Below are 21,684 nucleotides of genomic sequence, written 5' to 3' on the forward strand. Positions count from 1 at the left end.
TACAGAAGAAATATTTTGTGTATAAATAAGTTTGTTTGACAAGGAGCAACATCATTTACATTCTTCTTGTCCTGACTCCTGTGGGTGCTCATCTACCAGCAATATCAGAGTTGTGAAGAGCCTAACAATCAACCAGATAGTTCCACCTAGTGGCCAAAGGTGAAAATACATAGTCAGAGAGCCGCAGGGGTTGACATAATTCTTTTGGGCCACTTGTCCGTTGGGCAAGTTAGACATATTTTTTACTTGTCCAACACCTGAATGTACTTGTCCAAAACAAACGTAATGTTCGCGCAAATACAAGCAACTCAATCGGGACCAAGACAAACCTTTTGACACCAACGTTGTCTATGTAGTCTAAATATTGAGGGATTCTTAGCGATGGGAAAATAATAATAAATAATAATAATAACTATATATGAGAGCGAATAATGGTTTGTGCTCGCCAAAGGCTTGAGCCCACCCAATTAGATGGAATGCATAAGTATAGACCAAGTGTCACTAAAATAGAAAGCAAATAATCAGTCCCTTGACTGAAGCTCAAATGTATTATGATGTCAACTTAAAGGGGTGATTGACTGGGTTTTTGAGGTACCGTATTTCTTCGAATAAACGCTGTTTAATAAATAACGTTCATTTTTTTGTGCAGCGTTTATTCGAGGGCGGCGTTTAATAAGTAAGAGAGATTTTGAATTGTAGCTGCAGTGCAGCCATAGACAACTTTGTTGCTGGTACTGTGACAAATGAATCATGCAGCTAAAAACGCAGTTTGTCTATGAGTGCGGCAACTCCCTTTCCATTGGCTATCAATTAGGTGTGCATTGGTAATACAACTGTCTCAAATACAAGTTCTAAATTGTGTAGAAATCTGAAGCAGCATGCCTAAACGTTCATAGACGTTAGCTTTCAAACAATAAGCTGTGCAAAAAGTTATGTACATGTGTAATAAATACTGGGGTTGACAAGTTTTTCCTTGACTTCCTTGAGGGTTTAGGTTGGTGAAGCCCTCTGTGACATGCTTGTTTGTTAAAAGGGCTATACAAATACATTTGATTTAATTTAACCAATTAAATAACAGTATTCAGAGTTTTTGGGGCAGTGTTTATTCGAGGGCGGCGTTTATTACACAACGTTCATTTTTGGTGCAGCGTTTATTCGAGGGCGGCATTTATTCGAGGGCAGCGTTTATTTAAAGAGATACGGTATTTCACACTGTTCCTTAAGGTCTCAGAATATGGTATGTAACATTGGTTGGGCTGAAAATGGCCCGGGTGCTGTTCTATGTCCCCTGATGCTTCCAGTAAATTTGTCCCGGGAAAAAACACTAGGTTTTCTCCTTATATGGTATGCTCATGAATATATAGATGAGCTGCGCGCTGATTGGCTGGTTTACAATGAGTGAAGCTGCGGAGCAAAGACGCAACACGGCCAACAAGCAAAATCCGGGGGCTTCTCCCTCAAACCATGGGTTGGGTCAGGGTAAAGTGGGAGGCAGGGAACTGCAGTAATAATCCACGGGGAAGAAAAATGGTCTTTAAGTCGAGAAGAGCAGAGCATTAGTAAAAGTGAAGGTAATGGTAGCTAGACACAGTCACAGCATCACTATGGTTTAGGCACACACAGCCTTGGCTCTATGCCATTCTACTTTAATTAGGTGTGCTTAATTTTATATTTATATATATTTTATATCTTACATATTGTTTAACTCTTTAGTATTAGATTTGATTTAAAAAGTAGAATGTATAAATAAAAAAAGATCTGTATATATTTATTGTATTGTATTACCTTCCTGCCACAGTGTTTGTGTAAACTTACATGGCAATAAAAACAGATTCTGATTGCATTTGGTTCTGTTGTACGGTTTAGGCAAAAGATAATGATAGCTAACTAGCTAGCCACAGTCACAATCAGTATGGTTTAGGCTTGTGTGTCATTTAGTGTCTCCTAAATGACTAAATGTAAAAAATGACTAAATGTGTGATTACCTACAGTAATAGGCTTGACTCCTTTCTTCTCAATTCTACTTAAATTGGGTATGCATGGCTTTGGTGGTTTGGGTCGTCTTGGTTCAACGGCTAAAAGTTAAGACAACAGTAGCTCACTAGCTAGCCCCAGTCACTGTCACAAAGCGGCTCAGCTCGACTCTGCTCGGCTCGGCTGGTTGGCACGGCTCTGCCGAAAGGTGAAGGGTGAGCTGACCTGCTAGTCATGGTTACAAAGCAGCTTGGCTCGGCATTGCACTATGGAGGAGTAAAAGTGCCAACTTTTATAAAATAAATACACCATTCAATAACTTAAATGGGTCATCAATTAATTAAAATTGGAATTAAATACATAAACTTGTTAGGGTACCCGGTATCGAGGACCTAGCTGCATACGTCACATACGTCGGGTCATTACGGATTATTATACGGATTGTAAACATGCGCGAAAACAGTCATGTTATATACCACTGGAACGACAAAGATCTCATCATGGTCCTGTGTTACTGTGCAGTGGACAATATTCAAATACAATACGCTAAATAGGGCCCTCAGTCAATTGCATTTTCATATCACCACGTGTTGCAGTGCTTCATGAAATTATTTTATCTGTCAAACTCGCCCATCAAAGTTGGTAGGCGGATCCTAACGCCTGATCTAGTGATCATCTGATCTAACGCAGAGCTAGTAAACACATTCCAATACACTGGGTTGCGCTATTCACCTCTACGTTGGTTTGATACTTTATTAAACAAAACTTTAATTGCAACGGCAAAAAATCCTCCATAGTGCAATGGTGAGCCAAGCTGTTGAAAGTGAAGGTAACCAGTAGTTGACTAACTAGGAACAGTCACGGTCAAAGTCACGAGCGGCGCGGCTCGGCTCAAGCTCCGCTCGGCTCGACGGGTCGGCTGGGCGGCTATGAGTGAAGATAACTGTAGCTCACTAGCAAGCCACAGTCACAAACAGCACTACAGTTTGCTCGGCTCTGCTCTACTTTAATTGGGTGTGCTTAATTGGGGTTCCTCCTGTAGGAGGGAACCTATTGTTATCAGGGTTTCTCCGGTAGTTATTGTTTAGCTCTTTAGTATTAGTCTTTTAATTTAATTTATACATTGTACTTTAGAATTAAGATCTGTATATGTTTATTTGCACCTTTCTGCCACGGTAAATTCCGTGTTTGTAAAAACAAGTTATCATTCTGATCGCCTTTGGTTCCGTTGCACGGCTTAGGCATAATTTAGGCAAAAGATAACGGTAACTAAATGGCGCAATTACCTATAAATAGGCTTGGCTATGCTCTGCAGTACTCCACAGGTGAAAACAAGATGGTGGAGGAAACTTTTAGAAAGACAACCAAATTGTTGAGATGTAATGCGTACCATCATGCTTCTGCAACAGTGTTGTCGAATGTTTCCATGTAGGCCTACCGTCTATTGATGCTATAGCTACGTAAAATGTTTCATTCAACATGTTGAATAGCCTACTGGTTACATATTACAAACCACTGCAATGTAACCGGGTAAGTTAGCGGGTAAATATTTACCTACATGTGACGTGTTCTCACAGAATATTGAGGGCGAGTGGTGGTTTTGTTAGCCAACTAACGAACTGTCAGTGTCAGCTGAGGCGAAACAAACGTTCTAATTAGCGTAACTTATTTCCGTTCTGACTATATGTTAGGTCTAGCCTGGCTGCCGGCCCAACTTAGCCCCGCCCAAAAAAAAATTTGGGTCGGGAGGTTGGGTCTGGGGAACCTCGGTTGGGGATAAACAATGTCGGAACAGGAGCTGTTCGGACCAATCAAATTGTCAGGGCGGGCTTTAGGGGAGAGCGGGGGCGAAAGTAACACGGGACGAAAGTAACAAAGCGATTTTCTCAGATCCCTGACTTCATTTGCATTCCAAGTTATGACAGCACCTTCACCACGCAACCATTGATGGAACTGCCAAATTTCGCGAGATGTCGTCATCGTTTGCCTTGGTTAGGTGCGGAAAGCACTTTTCGAGTGCGCAAAGTAAATGATTGAGGCGGTCCTTTTTTGCTAATTACAAGTTGTGTTTCCCGTTTCATGTGTCACAGTCACAGATCAATCTACAGGTGCAGTAACACATTCTGAAGGTTGCCTTGTCAAGAGTTTTTCAGTATAAAAGTAAATCTGGTTTAAATGTCAGGAGTTCCTGTCTGGACGAAAGTAACACTTGTTACTTTTGTCCCGCCGCCAGGGGCGTTTCTACACGGGGGCCTACGGGGGGCAGTGCCCCAGTAAAAATGTCCCTGGCCCCCCCTGTGGCCCCCCTGAGCTGACAAAAACTTTTTTTGTTTTTTTTTACACGTTTTTCTTCTTCTAGTAGTCATCATGAACCGAGGAAGGGACATTGCAGCCTTTTTAATAAAAACAAGTTAGAGAAACATCATAAAAAAAGTTAGAGAAACATATCAAGTTATTGAGAGAGTTGAGGAGCTGGAAGAGGCAGAGCCAGAGCATTTTGTATGATTTTAATGTAAAACAAAATTTAAGTATTTAATGTTTAAATATAATTTGTTTCCGTTTTTAATGTGCCCCTCTGATTAAACACTGGCCCCCCCTTGGCCCCCCCAGTAAAATTAGTCTAGAACCGCCACTGCCCGCCGCTAATGCAATAGTATGTGGTGAATTTCTATTTGTGGAAAGCATTTATTAAAACATGTTTATGTCATATTATATCAACAGAATATGCCAAGAGTGAGGGTCAGAAAAACAGACAGAGGTCTGATTCAGTGAAAAATTATAATAAATATTTGATGCAACTGAAATGTAAAATTCATAGTTCTTTTTGCAAAACTAATGGACAAAATATGTTTGCAGTTACATATTAACAAGGTCATAGTCAGGTATATTTAATAAAAACCAGAGTAACACAAAAAATCTAGCTTGTATCGTTGTGTTACTTTTGACCCACCCCTGTGTTACTTTCGTCCCAACATGATGGGATCGAAAGTAACAATGTGCAACTTGTGTTCAAAATGAAAGTTGTTACTGAAGTTGTTTGACATTTGTACAAAATACCACCAGGTATTGATAGACCACACTTATAAGTTATGGACCCAAGCAAAAATATATCTATGTCTAAAACATTCTCTTTTAAAATTAAGTTTTTCTGAAAAATGGTACTTTCACCCCCTCTCTCCCCTATACGATGATGGACAGATGATCAACAGTAACGTAATCAATCACGTCACCAAAGAGCGCTTGGGTTAAATTTGTTTTCAACAAACAACATATTACGTTGCTCTGATTGGTTGTAGGTCTATCCAATTGAGCGGAGAGGCATTTGTTTTACGAGTTCGGTTGAAACACGCCCCATACTCACAGCCCAACAGAGAGTTCTCAGACTCATAATCTGACTACAATTATGAGTATGACAACGTGGCTATGTTAGGTCAGTTAGGACATAATTTTACTTGATATATAGGAAAAAACTATTGGTTCATTGTAAAGCTAACGTAAGCTACGAAGTAAAACTAACGTTTCCAGTGGTGTAGGCCCTATACATCTTAAAATGACATTTGGGTTTAAAGCGACTGATTCTCTGAGATAAAGTTTGATAGGCCATATAACTACAGCTACATTTGTTTAAGCTAAATTATGACAGTTGACTTACCTGTCTGCAGTACCAGAGAAATCCCTAACTACAAGTTGAGCAGTAGCCACATCATCTCTCTCCGTCAGTACTAGTATCATGTCGAAGCCAGGGAAACTTCTGGACAGGTCGAACGAATCTCCTCACTCTTTCGCCTCGTATTAGGCATTTTTAGCATTAGGTTGATTCGTGTTTAATCGTGGTGGAGGGATTGGGCGCTTACCATGGTGTTTGCCCAGGTTTTGGTGTATTAAGAAACATTTTCTCACTGAACTCCACGTTAAACGCTAATGTCGGCTAACTGATCACCAATAACTGATACGAAAAGTAAGTAGAGTTAAAGTTGACACAATCGCGAGGACAAGATTGGCGCCGGCGGGCTACATTCACGGCACGAGTGGTATAACACGCGGATCCATTCATGAATGCTCGGATCATTAGATGTCAGACTGTAACTGCATTATAGAAAGACAAAAATGTTTGCTTAAACTGATACGAATAAACTTTTTTATTTATATTTTTTGTACTTGTCCATTCGGGCAAGTTCAGCCTTCTCTTCATTATACCACAATTTGTTTTACTTGTGCCGGAAATTCGGACAAGCCTTAATGTCGATCACTGGAGCCTGTTGGGGGTTTTCCTCTCCTGTTTATACCTCCGTTCATACAGTAATGACACTGTTATCATGTGGATCATCTCTGTGCATGCAAAATAATCAGATAACAGCATTTCTCATGCTTTGTTGATATGTTACCGGGTGGAACTTTACAAACTTGGCCTCTTTATTATTGAGTCTGACACCTTGCTAAACAAGTTGGGAGTCCTATAGACTGCAATATCTGATATTTCCATGTCACTCACACATACCAAGATACATCTAGTAACAGTGATATGCTTGTGTATTTATGTTGGCAACATGATAGTCCAGTCTTTTAAAACCAAAATGCGGGTCAACCTAGGACACATTGCAACAGAAGCAAAGTCAACTGATTTTGTGTCCTCAATATGGCCTGGTAAGGAGAAAAAGCCCTGAAGAATCCCATTAGGGGAAAGTTTCGAAAAAGACCCAAATATAGCCTATTCATATGCCTATTCATTCTTTTTCTCATGTGAATAGGCAAAAAAAATGTAACCTTTAGATCTCACAATGAAAATTACTGAGTTGTTTACGTACATTAAGACAAATAAAAAATGTATTACAATTTAGCACATACATAATAATGTATGTGCTAATTCGCATACTACAACATATCTAAACATAGGATATAGCCAGTTGAAAATTTCTTGTAGAATCTTGTTGACATCTTACAGTGAAAGACTATAGAGACAAACAAATGTCACCATAAGGGGCAGAGATTCATATTCCATAACATATGTCATTCATTCAAGGTCCACTCAACTGTCAATCAACTGTCACTAAACTGTCACTCAGGTAAGAAAGATTTCCTTTTGTTTCTCCTACATGGATTATTCAACCTACATTAATAAAACATACCTGCTGATCAACTACAATTTATTGGGAACATCTGGACTATAGTTTCCTAATCAATCACAAATTCTGTTTATGTGGTTGAAGCTAGATTCCCATACCATCATGCAGAGAAGTACAACAGTCATTTGTTTATTTGAGTGTCAACCTTAGTACCACTGAAACACATTACAAAATCAATTTATTTTGTGACTCTCAGGAGTAGAAAACAAAGTGTCCGGAATGGCATAACTATCACTAGACATTTAATAAATGCAGTAAAAACAAACAAGACACCTAGACAAGTTACCTAGTAAGGTCTTGTTGACTGCAGGCTTTGCTGTCAGGCAATTTGTTACCAAACTTCAACCACAGAATACACAAATGTTTCTCTTGTCATCAGTGTTTGTTTAGTGAAGCGTTGATATTTCCAGAAGGTCAGACCCAGGTTAGGACCAATCCTGCTACTGCTACAGCTACAGCGTGCCACGGGGCAGTCTTATACCTCTTTGCTTAAGACCACCCTGACATTGCTGAAGACCTTCCCCAGAGCCTGAAACAGAGGATCACAGAAGGTGTGCACAGCTAGCGAGTAGATACGGCTGAAACACTGGGACTCGATCAGACAGCTCTTGACGCAGGGCATGACCGCCCATATATGGCAGAAGGACAGGCATGCAAACAGGAATCCCCAGAGTAAAGCCACAGGGATGCCCAAAATGGCCGACAGGATGCGGTAGCACCAGTATTTGGAGACGGTGAAGGTGGTGTAGCTGGCCTTCCACACCCCGTCCACACTGTGGGTGCCGTCTGGCTCAGCGATCACATCCTCAAAGTCTACCTGCAACAGCAGGCAGGGAGTAGGCCATCAGCAGACACACACTTTATGTACTTTTTTTTACTCAGATTCACATGAGTTAATGTAAGACTTGTAGGCTGGCCTCTCTGAAATATCAGTTTAACTATAATTGCAAATTTAATTGTTTGGGTAAATGTTTTTACAGCATTAAAAGGCCCTGGGATTGCAACTATACCTTGTTAAAGGCCAAGCTGTATTTGTAAATCACCACCAGAAGCAGACTGGAGCTGAGTATACAGTATTTGTTCAAAGGGGTCCATTTACAAATTGTTGCACTGGTATTCTCACTTTGTTCAGTGTTTGCTTTCTATAAACATTCTATAATAGAGTAGATTGAAAATACTAATTTACCGATCAATTAATACAAGATTATTTAAAACTAAATAAATCCCTTCCAGGGATACAGAGAGGTTCTCTCATAGTCCATATCTATAGCACACCCTATTTCTATGCCTAGAAATAGACCTGGTATCTTTAGCCAACCTTCTGTAATGCACTGAAGCTAGACAGCTATTTTAATACATTTTGATATGAGAAGCACACAAAAGACGGTCCTCAAGCTGCTCTTTAGCATACTTGAACAGGTTTTGTACCAGATTCTATTGAACACTGCACACACACGGTACTGCACCTTCACTATGTCCTCATTAATCTTCTGTGGGTCTCTGTTGATAAGGTCTATCTCCTTGGTGTGGCTGTCTCTCCGGAACTTCTGCTCCTGATTGTGGTTGATCTCAGCCATGGTGAAGGCTGCAGGAGGGTGGAAGGTTTGGGCAGGGCCGGGTGGCTGGTCCTTGGTGCTGCTGGGGGTGAAAGGAGAGTGGGGGTTCAGTCTAGGCTGGCCTGTGTCTGAAAGGAGCAGAGCCAGTCACAATGGGCAGTGGGACAGGGAGGGGCTGTGTACAGGCGTCTGAGGCTTCACTCAATGTGATGTCACTCATGGAATGACAGCCTTACTGCCAGTCCCAGCCTGTCAAATGGCTTCTGCTCACATCTACACACACACACACATACGCACACATGCATAGACACTCTCTTTTCTCTCTTTTTTATTTCTCTATCTATTTATCTATCTATCTTCTATCTCTATCTATCTATTTCTCTCTATCACACACACACACATTCAGTTTGACCCATTCTTTGTCTTTACCCCATACAGTAGCTCACATGGGGACCCGACACAATCTTGTAAATGGAGAAGCAAGACTGTGTTGTATCTTACACCATCCTGCTAAGTCACAACCCTAATTATTGCACTGTGTTTGTGAAGCTGTAGTCTGTCCACACATATAATTGCACCGCAGTAATAATCAGCCATACCAAATTAGCTTCAGAATCTTAACGGGTTGAATGACTGTGTCAATAAACTTCTAAAGGCGTTCAATTCTTATTTTACGTAACACAAAACAATTAGACACAGCATTGTTGCTACTTGTATAAGAATTTCGAGACCAATGTAGCTGTAAATGCAAGAGCATAAGCACAGGTATTATGTTGATTTGTGACACAGACTTTGTAGAAAGTGTTGCAAATTGTAATATGTACTGTGTTGTAGTCACATCTGTTTTCTATAACATGGGTATATGGCTATTCGCCTGCAACAAATGTATTACAAAGAGCTTTGATACACTAAGGAATGTCAATGGGTCCACAGCAGAGCTAAAAGTCTGCAGTATGAACAGCTTTTCTTAAGTAAACAAACCGTAGACCTGTACAGGATGAACTCCTGCTCACCTCGTGGTGTGTGGATGATGCTCTCTTGTCCAGAGAACGGCCTGGATGTATCCCACCAGGGCCTCAGGACAAGTGGAATGAAACACAGACCCACACTCTGTGTTTGAAGTTCATCATATATGACATAGCGTGCACACTGTACACATACACATTGATGAAGTCGTGCTGTATGAACTGTAGTCTCCTGCTCTCTGTATCACATTATGATGATGATTTTTGGGTTCCACGTCAATAAACTCTGTAGAAAAACTCTATGTTCATAGAATCTCGGAGAACATGTTCATTCCAATGGTTGTTCTTCTATCACAAAAACATGATCAAATTCAGATTATAAGATATAAAAGTTGGCACAGTTTCAGTAATGTTTTAATGTTTCAGTTGTTGTTTTTAATGACTTTGGTACTGAACTGTAGTGAGTCTTCATTGAGAGAATAATCTAGATGTCAGAAGTGCACCTGAACCAAGCGTGTCCATCAAGTACGCAATATGTAAATTGCATGCAATTCTGATAAAGGTGCTACATGTAATACCAATGTAGGTATTTAACCTCACACCATGATTTACCTATGTATGTATATCATCAGACACTGTTTCAAGTCTCCAGTCTGTTCTGAGCTCAGAGGTCCAGTCAGTGAAAGCTCTCAGACATCCTGGCTCAAGCCCGGACATACAGTGAGGCCATCTAGAGGACCTCAGCCAGAGAACACAGCACAGGACTGCATAGGGGACCATCCCAAACCTGGTCCCACATGTGACAGAGATCCTCTCATTCCCGTGCCAGGTGAACACTGATGCCTCCACAGCACTTGCCGGCGCTGGAGAGAAAGGGACGCACGGCGACATCCAGGACTATGCTCCACCACGCCTGCAGGCAGCTGGAGCCTATGAGGAGACTCTGAATGAAGGGGCTAACCATCCTGGCATGGTGGGAGAAACACACTGTTAGAAACTAGAAGAAAAAAACTCTGGTGGTGCACATCCTGGGTCAGGGTTATCCAGTAGGCTGTGAGACGTCAGACCCACCAGATGTGGAGGCAGCTGAGGATGGCAAAGAGGAGTCCAGAGAGGATGGAGACTGGAACAGCCAGCAGGACTGTGACGATCCTGTAGATCCACACCCTAGTGACCTCAAACAGGGCATTACTCCACATCCACACCCTGTCTCCACTACGCACTGACACCGGCTCGGCTATCACATCCTCAAAGGTGACCTGGGCCAAGAGACGAATGTCAGAGGTCAGAGGAAATGTCAGAGGTCAGGGGAGGTCACAGAGGAGGTCACAATTGCGAGTTGAACTCATCAACCGTCATCATCCATTGTTCTACCAAACTGTGACTGAGCTGACGCACACAAGAGGGCAGTACAATCACAGAATGCAGCTGCTATTTTTTCTTGATAAACACTTTCGTTTTTTGCTCACTAAATATCTTAAAAATATTGAATGTGATCATAAAATAAAACTTAAACCAGTGAACTCATGAAATAACATAGACAGTCAACATGTCAACGTGTCATCCTGTTCAGGGTGAGCCAGGTACCTTCAGACAGTCATTGGTTCCCCGGGGGTCTCTGATGTTGAGCAGAGGCTTGGTATCACTGATGTCCACCAACGCTGATGTCATGTCCTCCTCCTCCTCCTCCTCCCTTGCAGGAGCCTTCCACAAGGGCTCCGGCTCCTCCCGCTCATCTGAATCCTCCGGTTCAGAATCTCCCAGGTCTATCTCTGTCTCCTCAGTATCATCCTCCTTCATCATGGGGTCCATATGGACATGGGGAGAGAGCAATACCCACAGATCTGCAGAGCCAAAGACCAGCTCCTGGTCGTACAGCGTGACACTGCCAGACTGATACTATCCAACAGAGGGTGACCAATCAGGCCCCTGGACCCACCACTGCACTGGGTTAAATTTGGAAAGTGACTGTGGCCTGGTCGGTATTTCCAGCTTGGCTGACTTGAGAGGATCACTTCCCAGTGTCCTGAAAAAGAGAGCGAGAGAGAGAGAGCGAGAGAGAGAGCGAGAGCGAGTATTTTTGTACTTGAGTCACAGAGAGATGGAGGTAACCTCTATCTATCTACCCCTCTATCAATGGTATGAAGACAGAAAGCCAGGCAAGGAGGCAGGTGTCACTTTTACAGGGATGCCAGATAGGTGATTGTGTAAAGCGTTGACAGCCCAGCAAGGAGGCACAGCTGACAGGGTGACAGACCCCCTATTTCAGGGCACTGGGTGGCAGCTGGATTGCCTGACTTACTACATTGGGATTTTCTGTTATAATATCCATTCAATCTGTCAACCAAAACAGGATAAAGTTCTGTAATGTACCTGTACAAAGGCCTCAACTCAAGCCGTAGCCTCATCTGATTGACAGTTCTGACCTTCTTGAAGAAGCGGATGACATCCTCTCCCACTTGAGCCAGCCGAATGATGACGTTGTTGTTGTAGATGTCGCTGAGCGTGGCGTGGTCTCTACTCTCCCTCCGGGTCTGGTTCAGGACCATGTACCAGCAGTTCACTGTTGACAAAAGGTTCTGGTCCTTCCTGCAATGGCCAGTAGGGCAAAGGTTAGACTTTGACATATTTGACAGTAACAGCACAGTTGCTTTTTGGGGCCAACCCATGTTTGGTTGTGGTCAATGATGCAAGAGCAAAAGATCCTGCATAGTCCTGCAATTGGAATAACTTAACTAAAGACATTAAGATGAACTAATCCTCACTGTTAATTTCCTTGTATATGAGACAAAGTGGACCAGCTGATTAGATACTCTCATTCTAAGTTTTTGTCAAGTGGGCACTTCCACACTGAGTCTTGTGTGACAAGGAACATATTTTTCTTATTTTTTGGAACTTTTGTTTTTTGAGAAGACTTACATTTTGGCTGTACTCTAAGACTTCCTGCAAGACTTAACTCCAAATGTGCTCACACATTTCTTCGAAATTGAACTCTGGACTTCCAATGGCAGTTTTTAATAGGATACTCCCTGTGAATCTACACGCCAGAGTCTTGACAGCACTCTCCTTTGAATCCAAGACATTCTGATAAAAACTTTAGCAAGCCATCCCACTAGCTATTCTGTTAGTTGTGAAGCAAGCGATTGATCCTGGGATTAAGGCTCGAGGAACTGTACTGTGAGTGGGGGACCTGAGGTGTTCCTCTGACTGTGAGGACTGTGAGGAGGTACACAGTGGGAGCTCTCCAAGCTGCCTATAGAAGATAAAAGATCAGGAGATAAGATGAGCTCTGCAGCACTGTACAGCTGGAGAAGGAAACTCAAGGAGATTACATCTGTTCATTAGTGGAAGAAGGTGACTGGCTGCCTGAAACATAGCTGGAAACAGACAAAGAGAGACTCCCAGCTCAAATCCGCTTATAGCAAGCAGTCACTGTCACAGCACAGCCAACGAGAATGTAATGAATGCTTTTTGGGACATCAAAATGAGATTACAAAATATAAGAATAAAAAAAACACATGGTACAGTCAACACGCTTTTTAATTCCCATACCGCCATTGACCTTGAGCCCTTGCTTTAAAAATGTCTACTCTTTTCTCAAGTTTGACATTAAATATAAATATAGGAAAGAGAGATGTCTTGAAGGCAGAAGGTAACCATGTAAGGAATGATTCAACATGGAGATGTGGAAAAAGCCACCACTGAAAGACAGTTATAGGGTGACCTATTGCAATTAGAAGGTAAAGTGCGGTGTCAAGGGATCTTCCACAGGTCGACCAAGATGGAAGAGGCACTCTCTGTCTCTTATCTCAGTAAAACAAATAAGGCGGTCAAGCATGAGGTCTGGCATGGCCAGGTCAAGTGAGAGTCTGTGCCATGATGTCATGGCAAACCTCAGTGCTAATGAGCCATTTTCAAGTTGGCTTACTCGTCATTTCCTGTTACGGTATGTAAATAGAGCAGTGCTTCTTCCCATTCTGTATATTTTTAGACAATAAGGCACGATTCGTCTCAGACACGTCTGGCATCAGAAGGTTCGTCAGTACACCTAGGCAGCGTTTCATCTGAAGACGCTAAGCTCAAAGCTCAGAGCTCTGGCTCATATGAAACTCTTCAGTGTAGCTTTACAGTTCCATGAAGCGAAGCACAAATACAAATGAAAAATTAAAAGGCATAAAAAGAAGCAAGTGAATAATGAGTATGACCTACTTGGGAAAGACACAGTAATCTGAGGCCACAGTTTCTTGCCCTTGTCCTGGTTACAACTGTTTCTCTCTCACTGTTTCTTTCCCTTTCTGTCTCTCTTTCCGTCTTTCATACACCTTTCCTCAACATGCAAGCAAAAAAACACATAACAATTGCTTCCTCAATGGTCTCAACAATGTAGGAAAGGGTTAGCCGGCATAGACAACACACATGACCCGTACTCACTTCAAGTGCTGATGTTCTCTGGAGCTGCGGATCTTGGCTGGGTAGCGCTCAGCCAGCTTGTCCAGGCCTCTAGAGTACTCCAGCTGGAGCAGGGCTGACCTCACGTCTCGGCCTGCGGCGGAGCTCAGGGGAGGCCTGGTGACAGGATCAGACCAACGGCAGGGGTCCCGGAAGTCTGGAACTCCAACCCTAACCCTAGCCCTAGCCCTAATCCCCCAATGGCAGCCTTAATGGCAACGGGGCGAGGGTTGGGATGGGGGCTGGGCTAGGGCTGACCTCACGTCTCGGCCTGCGGCGGAGCTCAGGGGAGGCCTGGTGACAGGATCAGACCAACGGCAGGGGTCCCGGAAGTCTGGAACTCCAACCCTAACCCTAGCCCTAGCCCTAATCCCCCAATGGCAGCCTTAATGGCAACGGGGCGAGGGTTGGGATGGGGGCTGGGCTAGGGCTGACCTCACGTCTCGGCCTGCGGCGGAGCTCAGGGGAGGCCTGGTGACAGGATCAGACCAACGGCAGGGGTCCCGGAAGTCTGGAACTCCAACCCTAACCCTAGCCCTAGCCCTAATCCCCCAATGGCAGCCTTAATGGCAACGGGGCGAGGGTTGGGATGGGGGCTGGGCTAGGGCTGACCTCACGTCTCGGCCTGCGGCGGAGCTCAGGGGAGGCCTGGTGACAGGATCAGACCAACGGCAGGGGTCCCGGAAGTCTGGAACTCCAACCCTAACCCTAGCCCTAGCCCTAATCCCCCAATGGCAGCCTTAATGGCAACGGGGCGAGGGTTGGGATGGGGGCTGGGCTAGGGCTGACCTCACGTCTCGGCCTGCGGCGGAGCTCAGGGGAGGCCTGGTGACAGGATCAGACCAACGGCAGAGAGAGGGGGAGATCTAGAGAGACAGGGTGTGGGGGATATAAATACTACTGAGGAGGACTGACTGGAAACAGTTGTATCTTATTAAGACCTATAGTAGAAATGACTGACCAGAGACTGTCAGGAAATAGCTAAAGGACAGACTGAGGAAACTATAGCAAATTGCAAAAGCTGACAAGGAAGAAATATGTGGTAAATGTTTCACAGTAAAGTAAGTAATTATAGAGCCAAGACTCATCAATATCCTTGTGTTCTGTACGTTGGGCACTGACTGTGTGGAAATGTGTGTAGAGATGTTTTCATCTTCTGGCTCTCTAAGATGAAAAGAGGTTTACTACTTTGGGGGGTCTGCAGCCCCACAGTGCCCCCCTTTGGCCTCCTGAGTAAAAATGAGCTATCTTTATAGAGGCTGTTAGTTTGGCACACCCGAAACATGATCTGGTGCTTCTGCAAGTACTCTTCTTCTGCTCTAAACATAGACCTCGTAACAACAACTGGAAGGGTACAGCTTCTTATTTCATTTTGGTGTAGACCCAGACTACACTATGACATGCACTGCTGGATGTGAGATATATTGTGGAGTTCTGCAGGTATTGTATGATTTGACATGACTCACCCTGCATGAGAACTACAAGCACTAGATGGTGGCGAGGGTCAACCTGAGACTTGCTCCTGCTGTTCCTGTCAGTGAGTGCCACCCATGCGGATCAAGATTGGTCACAGAAACACAAGTGACTGTAAATATCTAATGGGGATGAATACAACCAAAACAACATTACCATCAACATTTTCTGGGAAAACAAAACATCTTTCAATTGAAACAGGAAGCCTCTGGTATGAAGATCAGGCTAAGAGAGAATAATGTCTGTCTAAAATGTGAGGAAGTTGTTCATGAGTCAGCAGAGACAGCAGTGTCTGGGTATGCTTACTCCAAGTTATAGGTAGTGTCTGTCAACCTCTGTAAGCATGAGAGAGAGAGAGAGAGAGAGACGCTCCTCTGGGACACGATGATGTGAAATGGAGAGTTGTCCTTGGCTCTCATCTCTCCCCCAGGTGTGAGTTAGATTTTTTCAACAGGCTTTCAGGAAAATCCCTTATTCTCTATTAATCTTTGGACCCATTAACAGATCATCCTCGCACTGGTATTATTAGTCATTATTAAGGTTTGGAGAATCATGCCATGTACAAACTTGTCAGGCTCTGACAAAAATGCATTCAAAGACAGGATGCACACACTGTTGATGTTTATCTTAGTCTTGTGTAGCACTGTAAATAGTGTTGTATATGTAAAAATCACTACTCCAAAAACACCAAAAGGTGTTTGTTTATTAATAGTTTATTTGTAAGAAGAATTACAAGTCTACAACAGTTTACAGTAGAAAGCAGATGGTGTGGTGCTCACAGGAAAGAGATAACTTTATCCAGGCAGAGAAACAGAAGGAACATGATGTATTGATGACTGAGAGTTTCCTGTGTGTGCTATAGCTGGAGACAGTGGTATGCTAATGGTCTGCACACCTCGCCAGATGGTCTGGATGGAAGAGTGTGTGTGTGTGTGTGTGTGTGTGGGGGGGGGAGCTAGAGGAAAGGGACTGTGTGTGTATGTGTGTCATGTGTTTGCCACTCTGGCCTTCGCACACCTGACCCTCCACATGTGGGCTCAAGGTGGCTGGTGAATAGTTATGACCTGGACGACGATCAGTCACATTCATATGTCATGTCAGGGAGGCAAGGATGGAAGATGAGAGGCTAGATGAATTAAAGATGCGTTTTCTCTCTCTCTCTCTCTCTCTCTCTCTCTCTCTCTCTCTCTCTCTCTCTCTCTCTCTCTCTCTCTCTCTCTCTCTCTCTCTCTCTCTCTCTCTCTCTCTGCCAAGAGCTTATGTGGGATATGAATGATGTCATACAGTGTTCCTTTTGTGCACCTGCTAGTCTGGCTGTATCCATGGGTACAGCACAGCAGGTCAGACACTGTCTCTCTAATCTCATGGCAGAATGTCCAACATGGTTGGTGAGGGTCAGGCAATGTGGGTGTTTCATAGAAAAGACAGCCATGTGAAGCGTTGAATGGAGTCTTCTCAACATAGACCACAGTATGTATGGTTAGGCCTGCTTGCTTCTGGCCATGCATGTATGAGAGGTTTTTTGTGTACGTGGGTCTCGGACTGGAACTGGCCTCACACACACTCTCAGAGATTGTCTAATGTAATCATATGGGACACTCCATGCGACAGGCTCATTAATCACACCCAGAGCGCCTTCCCTACAGCTTTGATTCATCGCGTCTGCTTTTCGCTCTTTTGATATAGCAGATCATGTAGACAGACAGACAGATACGGCCAATGAGGCAGAGTCATCTATGACATTACTTTCTTCCTGTTTTCCGAACATTTACATTCACATTTATTCATTTAGCAGACACCTGTATCCAAAGCGACTTACACAATTTACGATTTACAATACTTAGTGTAGAAAACACACAACAGATTAACTTTAGAGCAGTGTACATCATGCTGATTGAGCATCCTGTGAACGTTCTCACTCTAATTGGAGAGACTTGTTTGATATACTTTGAATTCTGCCTGAGAAAGGGACACCCAATTGTTGTGATGGTCTAGCTCTGGTTCTATAAACATTGGAGGTCTGAGACTGGTCCTTCACTTTAATTACTGGCTCATTGTGAGGGCCGCTCATGTGTATGTATGAGTAGATGTGTACAAGCCTGGCGGAACTGATGTGCCAGAGCAGGTTCACTCTTTGAACTGTTTCTTTATCTACTTCACTACCTCTTGAAATCATAAATATATTATCACATCCATTTCTTTTGAGACAAACTCCATTTCGACAGCTATTTCAAGCAGAGATCAAGACAGGGAAGGGTACTTTCAGTCATGATGAATCTATTCTGCAGGAACAGATAAGATGAGAGAAGAGATGTTACTGTGGCGACGTTACATAACGTCTAATGGTAATAAAAATTATTTAAAAGATGGCAGTCAAAACTAAACCAAATAAGAGGCCAAAACATGATATTCATTTAATTGTATAGAATAATGTATGGTTAAAACAACATTTTAAAGGTGCTTACCTAAAATCCTTAATTAAACAAGAAGTTCATATTTTGTTGTGTGTATGTGTTTGTGAGCAATCAGCATATGAACCCAATACGCAAAGAGAACAGTCTGTGCAAATATGCAAAAAGGAAACCGTAATCCAGGCTTGAAAGTCGTGTCTCATTTGATGCCAGATCATCCTTCAATTAATCCTAAAATGTAACATTAATCCTTATGTCTGTATGTGTGTTTCTAACATGGCTTCATCAGATTTGGCTCTGACCTTGTGATCAATTAACTGGGTTATCAAACTCCCTCAGATTACCCAGGGGGAAGCTTCCCTAATGCTCTGTCTCTGTTTGTCCTGGATACTCCATCTCTGTAAATGTTCTCTTCAGGTGACAATCGTCATTTCAGTGTATTTGCACACCACAGCCATGGGCTATAAAGTGGCACGGTGTTATCATGCTTTTAAGACTTTACAATACTGGCCTCTCAATGTGAACTCAATAAATGTCCTGACTTGCTTTGTATCTGATTGTGTGTGTATGTGTGTGTATGTGTGTAGGTGTGTGTGTGTGTGTGTGTGTGCATATAACTGTGTGGACATGCAGCCTTTGGGAAACATCATAGCTGTGTTTGTGTTTGCAGAATCATAGTTTAATTTAAAAAATCTAGCTCAGCATGTTCTTTTTGTGTGACCACAATGTCTCTATCCCTTAAACCTAATCTGTCTGTCTGTCTGTGTGGGAAGGAGGGAGGGAACAGCATTTCGGCCCAAAAATACAATTCTCATTAACAAAGCTGCGGTAACCTAATCAAAGGCAAATCTAAAAATCAGGGCTGAAGACTCGTATCTTCCTGTAACGGACAGACTCCCAAGATAAAGGGTACTGGATCCAAGTGTAGGTTTATTTGGGCGTAGTTGGACAAGCAGGGGTCATACACAGATATCAGAGCCAGAGAGAAAATCGAAAAGGGTAGTCAGGTCTCATGTGTAGGTCAAACGGGGGCGGACTGAGCAACGAAGGCAAGGCTTGGTCAGGTTCCACAGGACAGGCAAGGGTTTGGATCACGGCGTCTAAGAATTGTACAGGTGGAGCAGATACGAGGTCGGGGGCAAAAACAAGGTCGGCATATAACAGAAAGTCTATCCGAAAATCGCTGTCTTAAATACACAGAGCAGAAGGGAGTGGACTGATGTCTTTCATTGTTTGCAGGCGTGAAGAGGGAGTGCCCTCTTAGTACTCAGGTGATGATGATCTGAGGCAGGGGGACCTGATTGTCACACTTCCTCTGGTTATGTCATTTTATTTATTCTGTCCTGTTATTGCGACCTTATTTCTCCGTTACACACCAATGCCTTAAAGGAACTTTTTTAAATGGAACAGATTTGCTTACTCTGACTTTAGAGCTTTTAGCATTCAATTATTTATTTTTTTATGTTCACTTTGAACTATTATGAAAGCAGATTTTCTATCCTTATATAATCATGTGTTAATTGAGCCCAGCCAGTCTAAGGCTTTTCATAAATGTGCTGCTGAAACATCTTTCTGTACATCCAGATTCACCCATTTACAGTTTTATATTCAAAAGGATAGATAATAATGCCAATAACATTACTTCTGCTTAACTCTTTAAATCCTTGTAAACACTTTGAATGTAAAGAGTTTATTTGCACAATAAAAGTAATAACAGCTGATTTGTACACTCGTATTTTTCCAACAGTAATGTACCAGCATTGTGTCTTATTAAAAATGAAGGGCATATCAGAATATTGCAAAAAAATAATGCAAGTATACTAAAACAGATAATGTAGACACTGGTCATATCACTTACCTTTGAATTTAATGTCATGTTCTCCACACTCAACTGTGAACCTTAAAGGAATTAATGTATTATTAAAATTCCTGAATTGTATGTAGTATTATACGATTATGTCAGATTTACCTGTCACTCTTTATGATAGAAAAAAATGATATTACATGATACAGCAGAATTAAGGCTATTCAAGTTTTCATCAGCATTAAAGTGAAACATATACAGTGCCCTCCAAAAGTATTGGAACAGTGAGGCCAATTCCTTTATTTTTGCTGTAGACTGAAAACATTTGGGCTTGACATCAAACGATGAATGTGAAACCAGAGATCAACGTTTCAGCTTTTATTTCCAGGTATTTACATCAGGATCTAATGCACAAATTAGAAATTATCACCTTTTTGTTCGAACCCACCCATTTGTCACGTGAGCAAAAGTATTGGAACATGTGACTGACAGGTGTGTTTTGTTGCCCAGGTGTGTCCTATTACATACATTATTCAATCAATAAATACCACTGAATGTCTACACTCAGGTTCAGATTGGGTAAGATAGGTTTTGTCTATGCAGACTGTATTCAGAGGTGAAAACAACATGAAAACCAGAGCGCTGTCTTTGGGTGAAAAACAAGCAATTGTGAGTCTTAGAGAAGATGGAAAATCAATCAGAGCCATTGCAGAAACATTGGCCATAGCCAGTACAACCATTTGGAATGTCCTGAAGAAGAAGAAAACTACTGGTGTACTAAGTAACAGACGTCGAACAGGTAGACCAAGGAAAACATCAGCAGTTGATGACAGAAACATTGTGAGAGCTGTAAAGAAAGACCCTAAAACAACTGTTAGTGAGATCAGCAACAACCTCCAGATGGCAGGAGTGAAGGTATCACTATCTACTGTTTGCAGAAGACTTCATGAACAAAAGTACAAGGGCTACACCAGAAGATGCAAACCACTCATTAGCAAGAAGAATAGGAAGGCCAGGCTGGAATTTGCCAAAAAGTACAGAGATGAACCTCAAAAATTCTGGGACAAAGTTTTATGGACTGATGAGACAAAGATTAACTTTTACCAAAGTGATGGAAAGGCTAAAGTTTGGAGAAAGAAAGGAACTGCTCATGATCCCAAACACACAAGCTCATCTGTGAAACACGGTGGAGGTAATGTCATGGCTTGGGCTTGCATGGCTTCTTCTGGGACGGGCTCATTAATCTTCATTGAGGATGTAACACATGATGGCAGCAGCAAAATGAACTCGGAAGTCTACAGAAACATTTTGTTTGCCAATTTAAGGAAAGATGCAACCAAACTGATTGGCAGAGCCTTCATCATGCAGCAAGATAACGACCCAAAACACACTGCCAAAACAACAAAGGAGTTCATCAGGGGCAAGAAATGGAAGGTATTAGACTGGCCAAGTCAATCTCCAGACTTAAACCCTATAGAGCATGCATTTTACCTGCTTAAGAGGAGACTGAAGGGAGGAACCCCACAAAACAAACAACAACTGAAAGAGGCTGCAGTGAAAGCCTGGGAAAGCATCAAAAAGGAAGAATGCAAAAGTTTGGTGACGTCAATGGGTCACAGACTTGCTGCAGTTATTGAAAGCAAAGGATTTGCAACTAAATATTAAGTCTTATTCACTTAAATATGTTTTAAGTATATCTGTTCCAATACTTTTGATCACATGACAAATGGGTGGATTCAAACAAAATGTGATATTTACTTAGTTGTGCATCAGATCCTGATGTAAATACCTGGAAATAAAAGCTGAAACGTTGATCTCTGGTCTCACGTTCATTATTTGATGTCAAGCCCAAATGTTTTCAGTCTACAGCAAAAATAAAGGAATTCGCCTCACTGTTCCAATACTTTTGGAGGGCACTGTATATTTGCA

General features: G+C 42.5%; 2 protein-coding genes across 2 annotated transcripts; both read right to left on the reverse strand.

The window, feature by feature from the left end:
* Window positions 1-7,210: 7,210 nt before the first annotated feature.
* LOC124471785 (caveolin-3-like) lies at window positions 7,211-9,770 on the reverse strand. The gene is made up of 3 exons (XM_047026390.1): window positions 9,667-9,770; window positions 8,564-8,735; window positions 7,211-7,914 (listed from the first exon to the last, which is right to left on the reverse strand). The coding sequence occupies exons 2-3, from the start codon at window positions 8,672-8,674 to the stop codon at window positions 7,573-7,575; spliced, it is 453 nt and encodes a 150-aa protein (XP_046882346.1). The 5' UTR covers window positions 8,675-8,735; window positions 9,667-9,770; the 3' UTR covers window positions 7,211-7,572.
* Window positions 9,771-10,030: 260 nt separating this feature from the next.
* zgc:172270 (uncharacterized protein LOC100136849 homolog) lies at window positions 10,031-11,698 on the reverse strand. Its single transcript, XM_047026389.1, has 3 exons — window positions 11,206-11,698; window positions 10,690-10,877; window positions 10,031-10,583 (listed from the first exon to the last, which is right to left on the reverse strand). Exons 1-3 carry the CDS (start codon window positions 11,428-11,430, stop codon window positions 10,433-10,435), a joined length of 564 nt encoding a protein of 187 aa, XP_046882345.1. The 5' UTR covers window positions 11,431-11,698; the 3' UTR covers window positions 10,031-10,432.
* Window positions 11,699-21,684: the final 9,986 nt, after the last annotated feature.

This window comes from Hypomesus transpacificus, chromosome 9 (assembly GCF_021917145.1).
Source record: "Hypomesus transpacificus isolate Combined female chromosome 9, fHypTra1, whole genome shotgun sequence".
NCBI classification, from domain to species: domain Eukaryota; kingdom Metazoa; phylum Chordata; class Actinopteri; order Osmeriformes; family Osmeridae; genus Hypomesus; species Hypomesus transpacificus.

What these genes read in the sequence shown, in the direction of transcription:
- LOC124471785 (XM_047026390.1), bottom strand. Translation starts at nt 8,674, where the DNA reads ATGGCTGAGATCAACCACAATCAGGAGCAGAAGTTCCGGAGAGACAGC. An exon ending in TTAATGAGGACATAGTGAAG is followed by an intron (nt 7,915 to 8,563) that starts GTGCAGTACCGT and finishes CTGCTGTTGCAG; the next exon opens with GTAGACTTTGAGGATGTGAT.
- zgc:172270 (XM_047026389.1), bottom strand. Translation starts at nt 11,430, where the DNA reads ATGGACCCCATGATGAAGGAGGATGATACTGAGGAGACAGAGATAGAC. An exon ending in GAACCAATGACTGTCTGAAG is followed by an intron (nt 10,878 to 11,205) that starts GTACCTGGCTCA and finishes CTCTTGGCCCAG; the next exon opens with GTCACCTTTGAGGATGTGAT. An exon ending in CTCAGCTGCCTCCACATCTG is followed by an intron (nt 10,584 to 10,689) that starts GTGGGTCTGACG and finishes CCACCATGCCAG; the next exon opens with GATGGTTAGCCCCTTCATTC.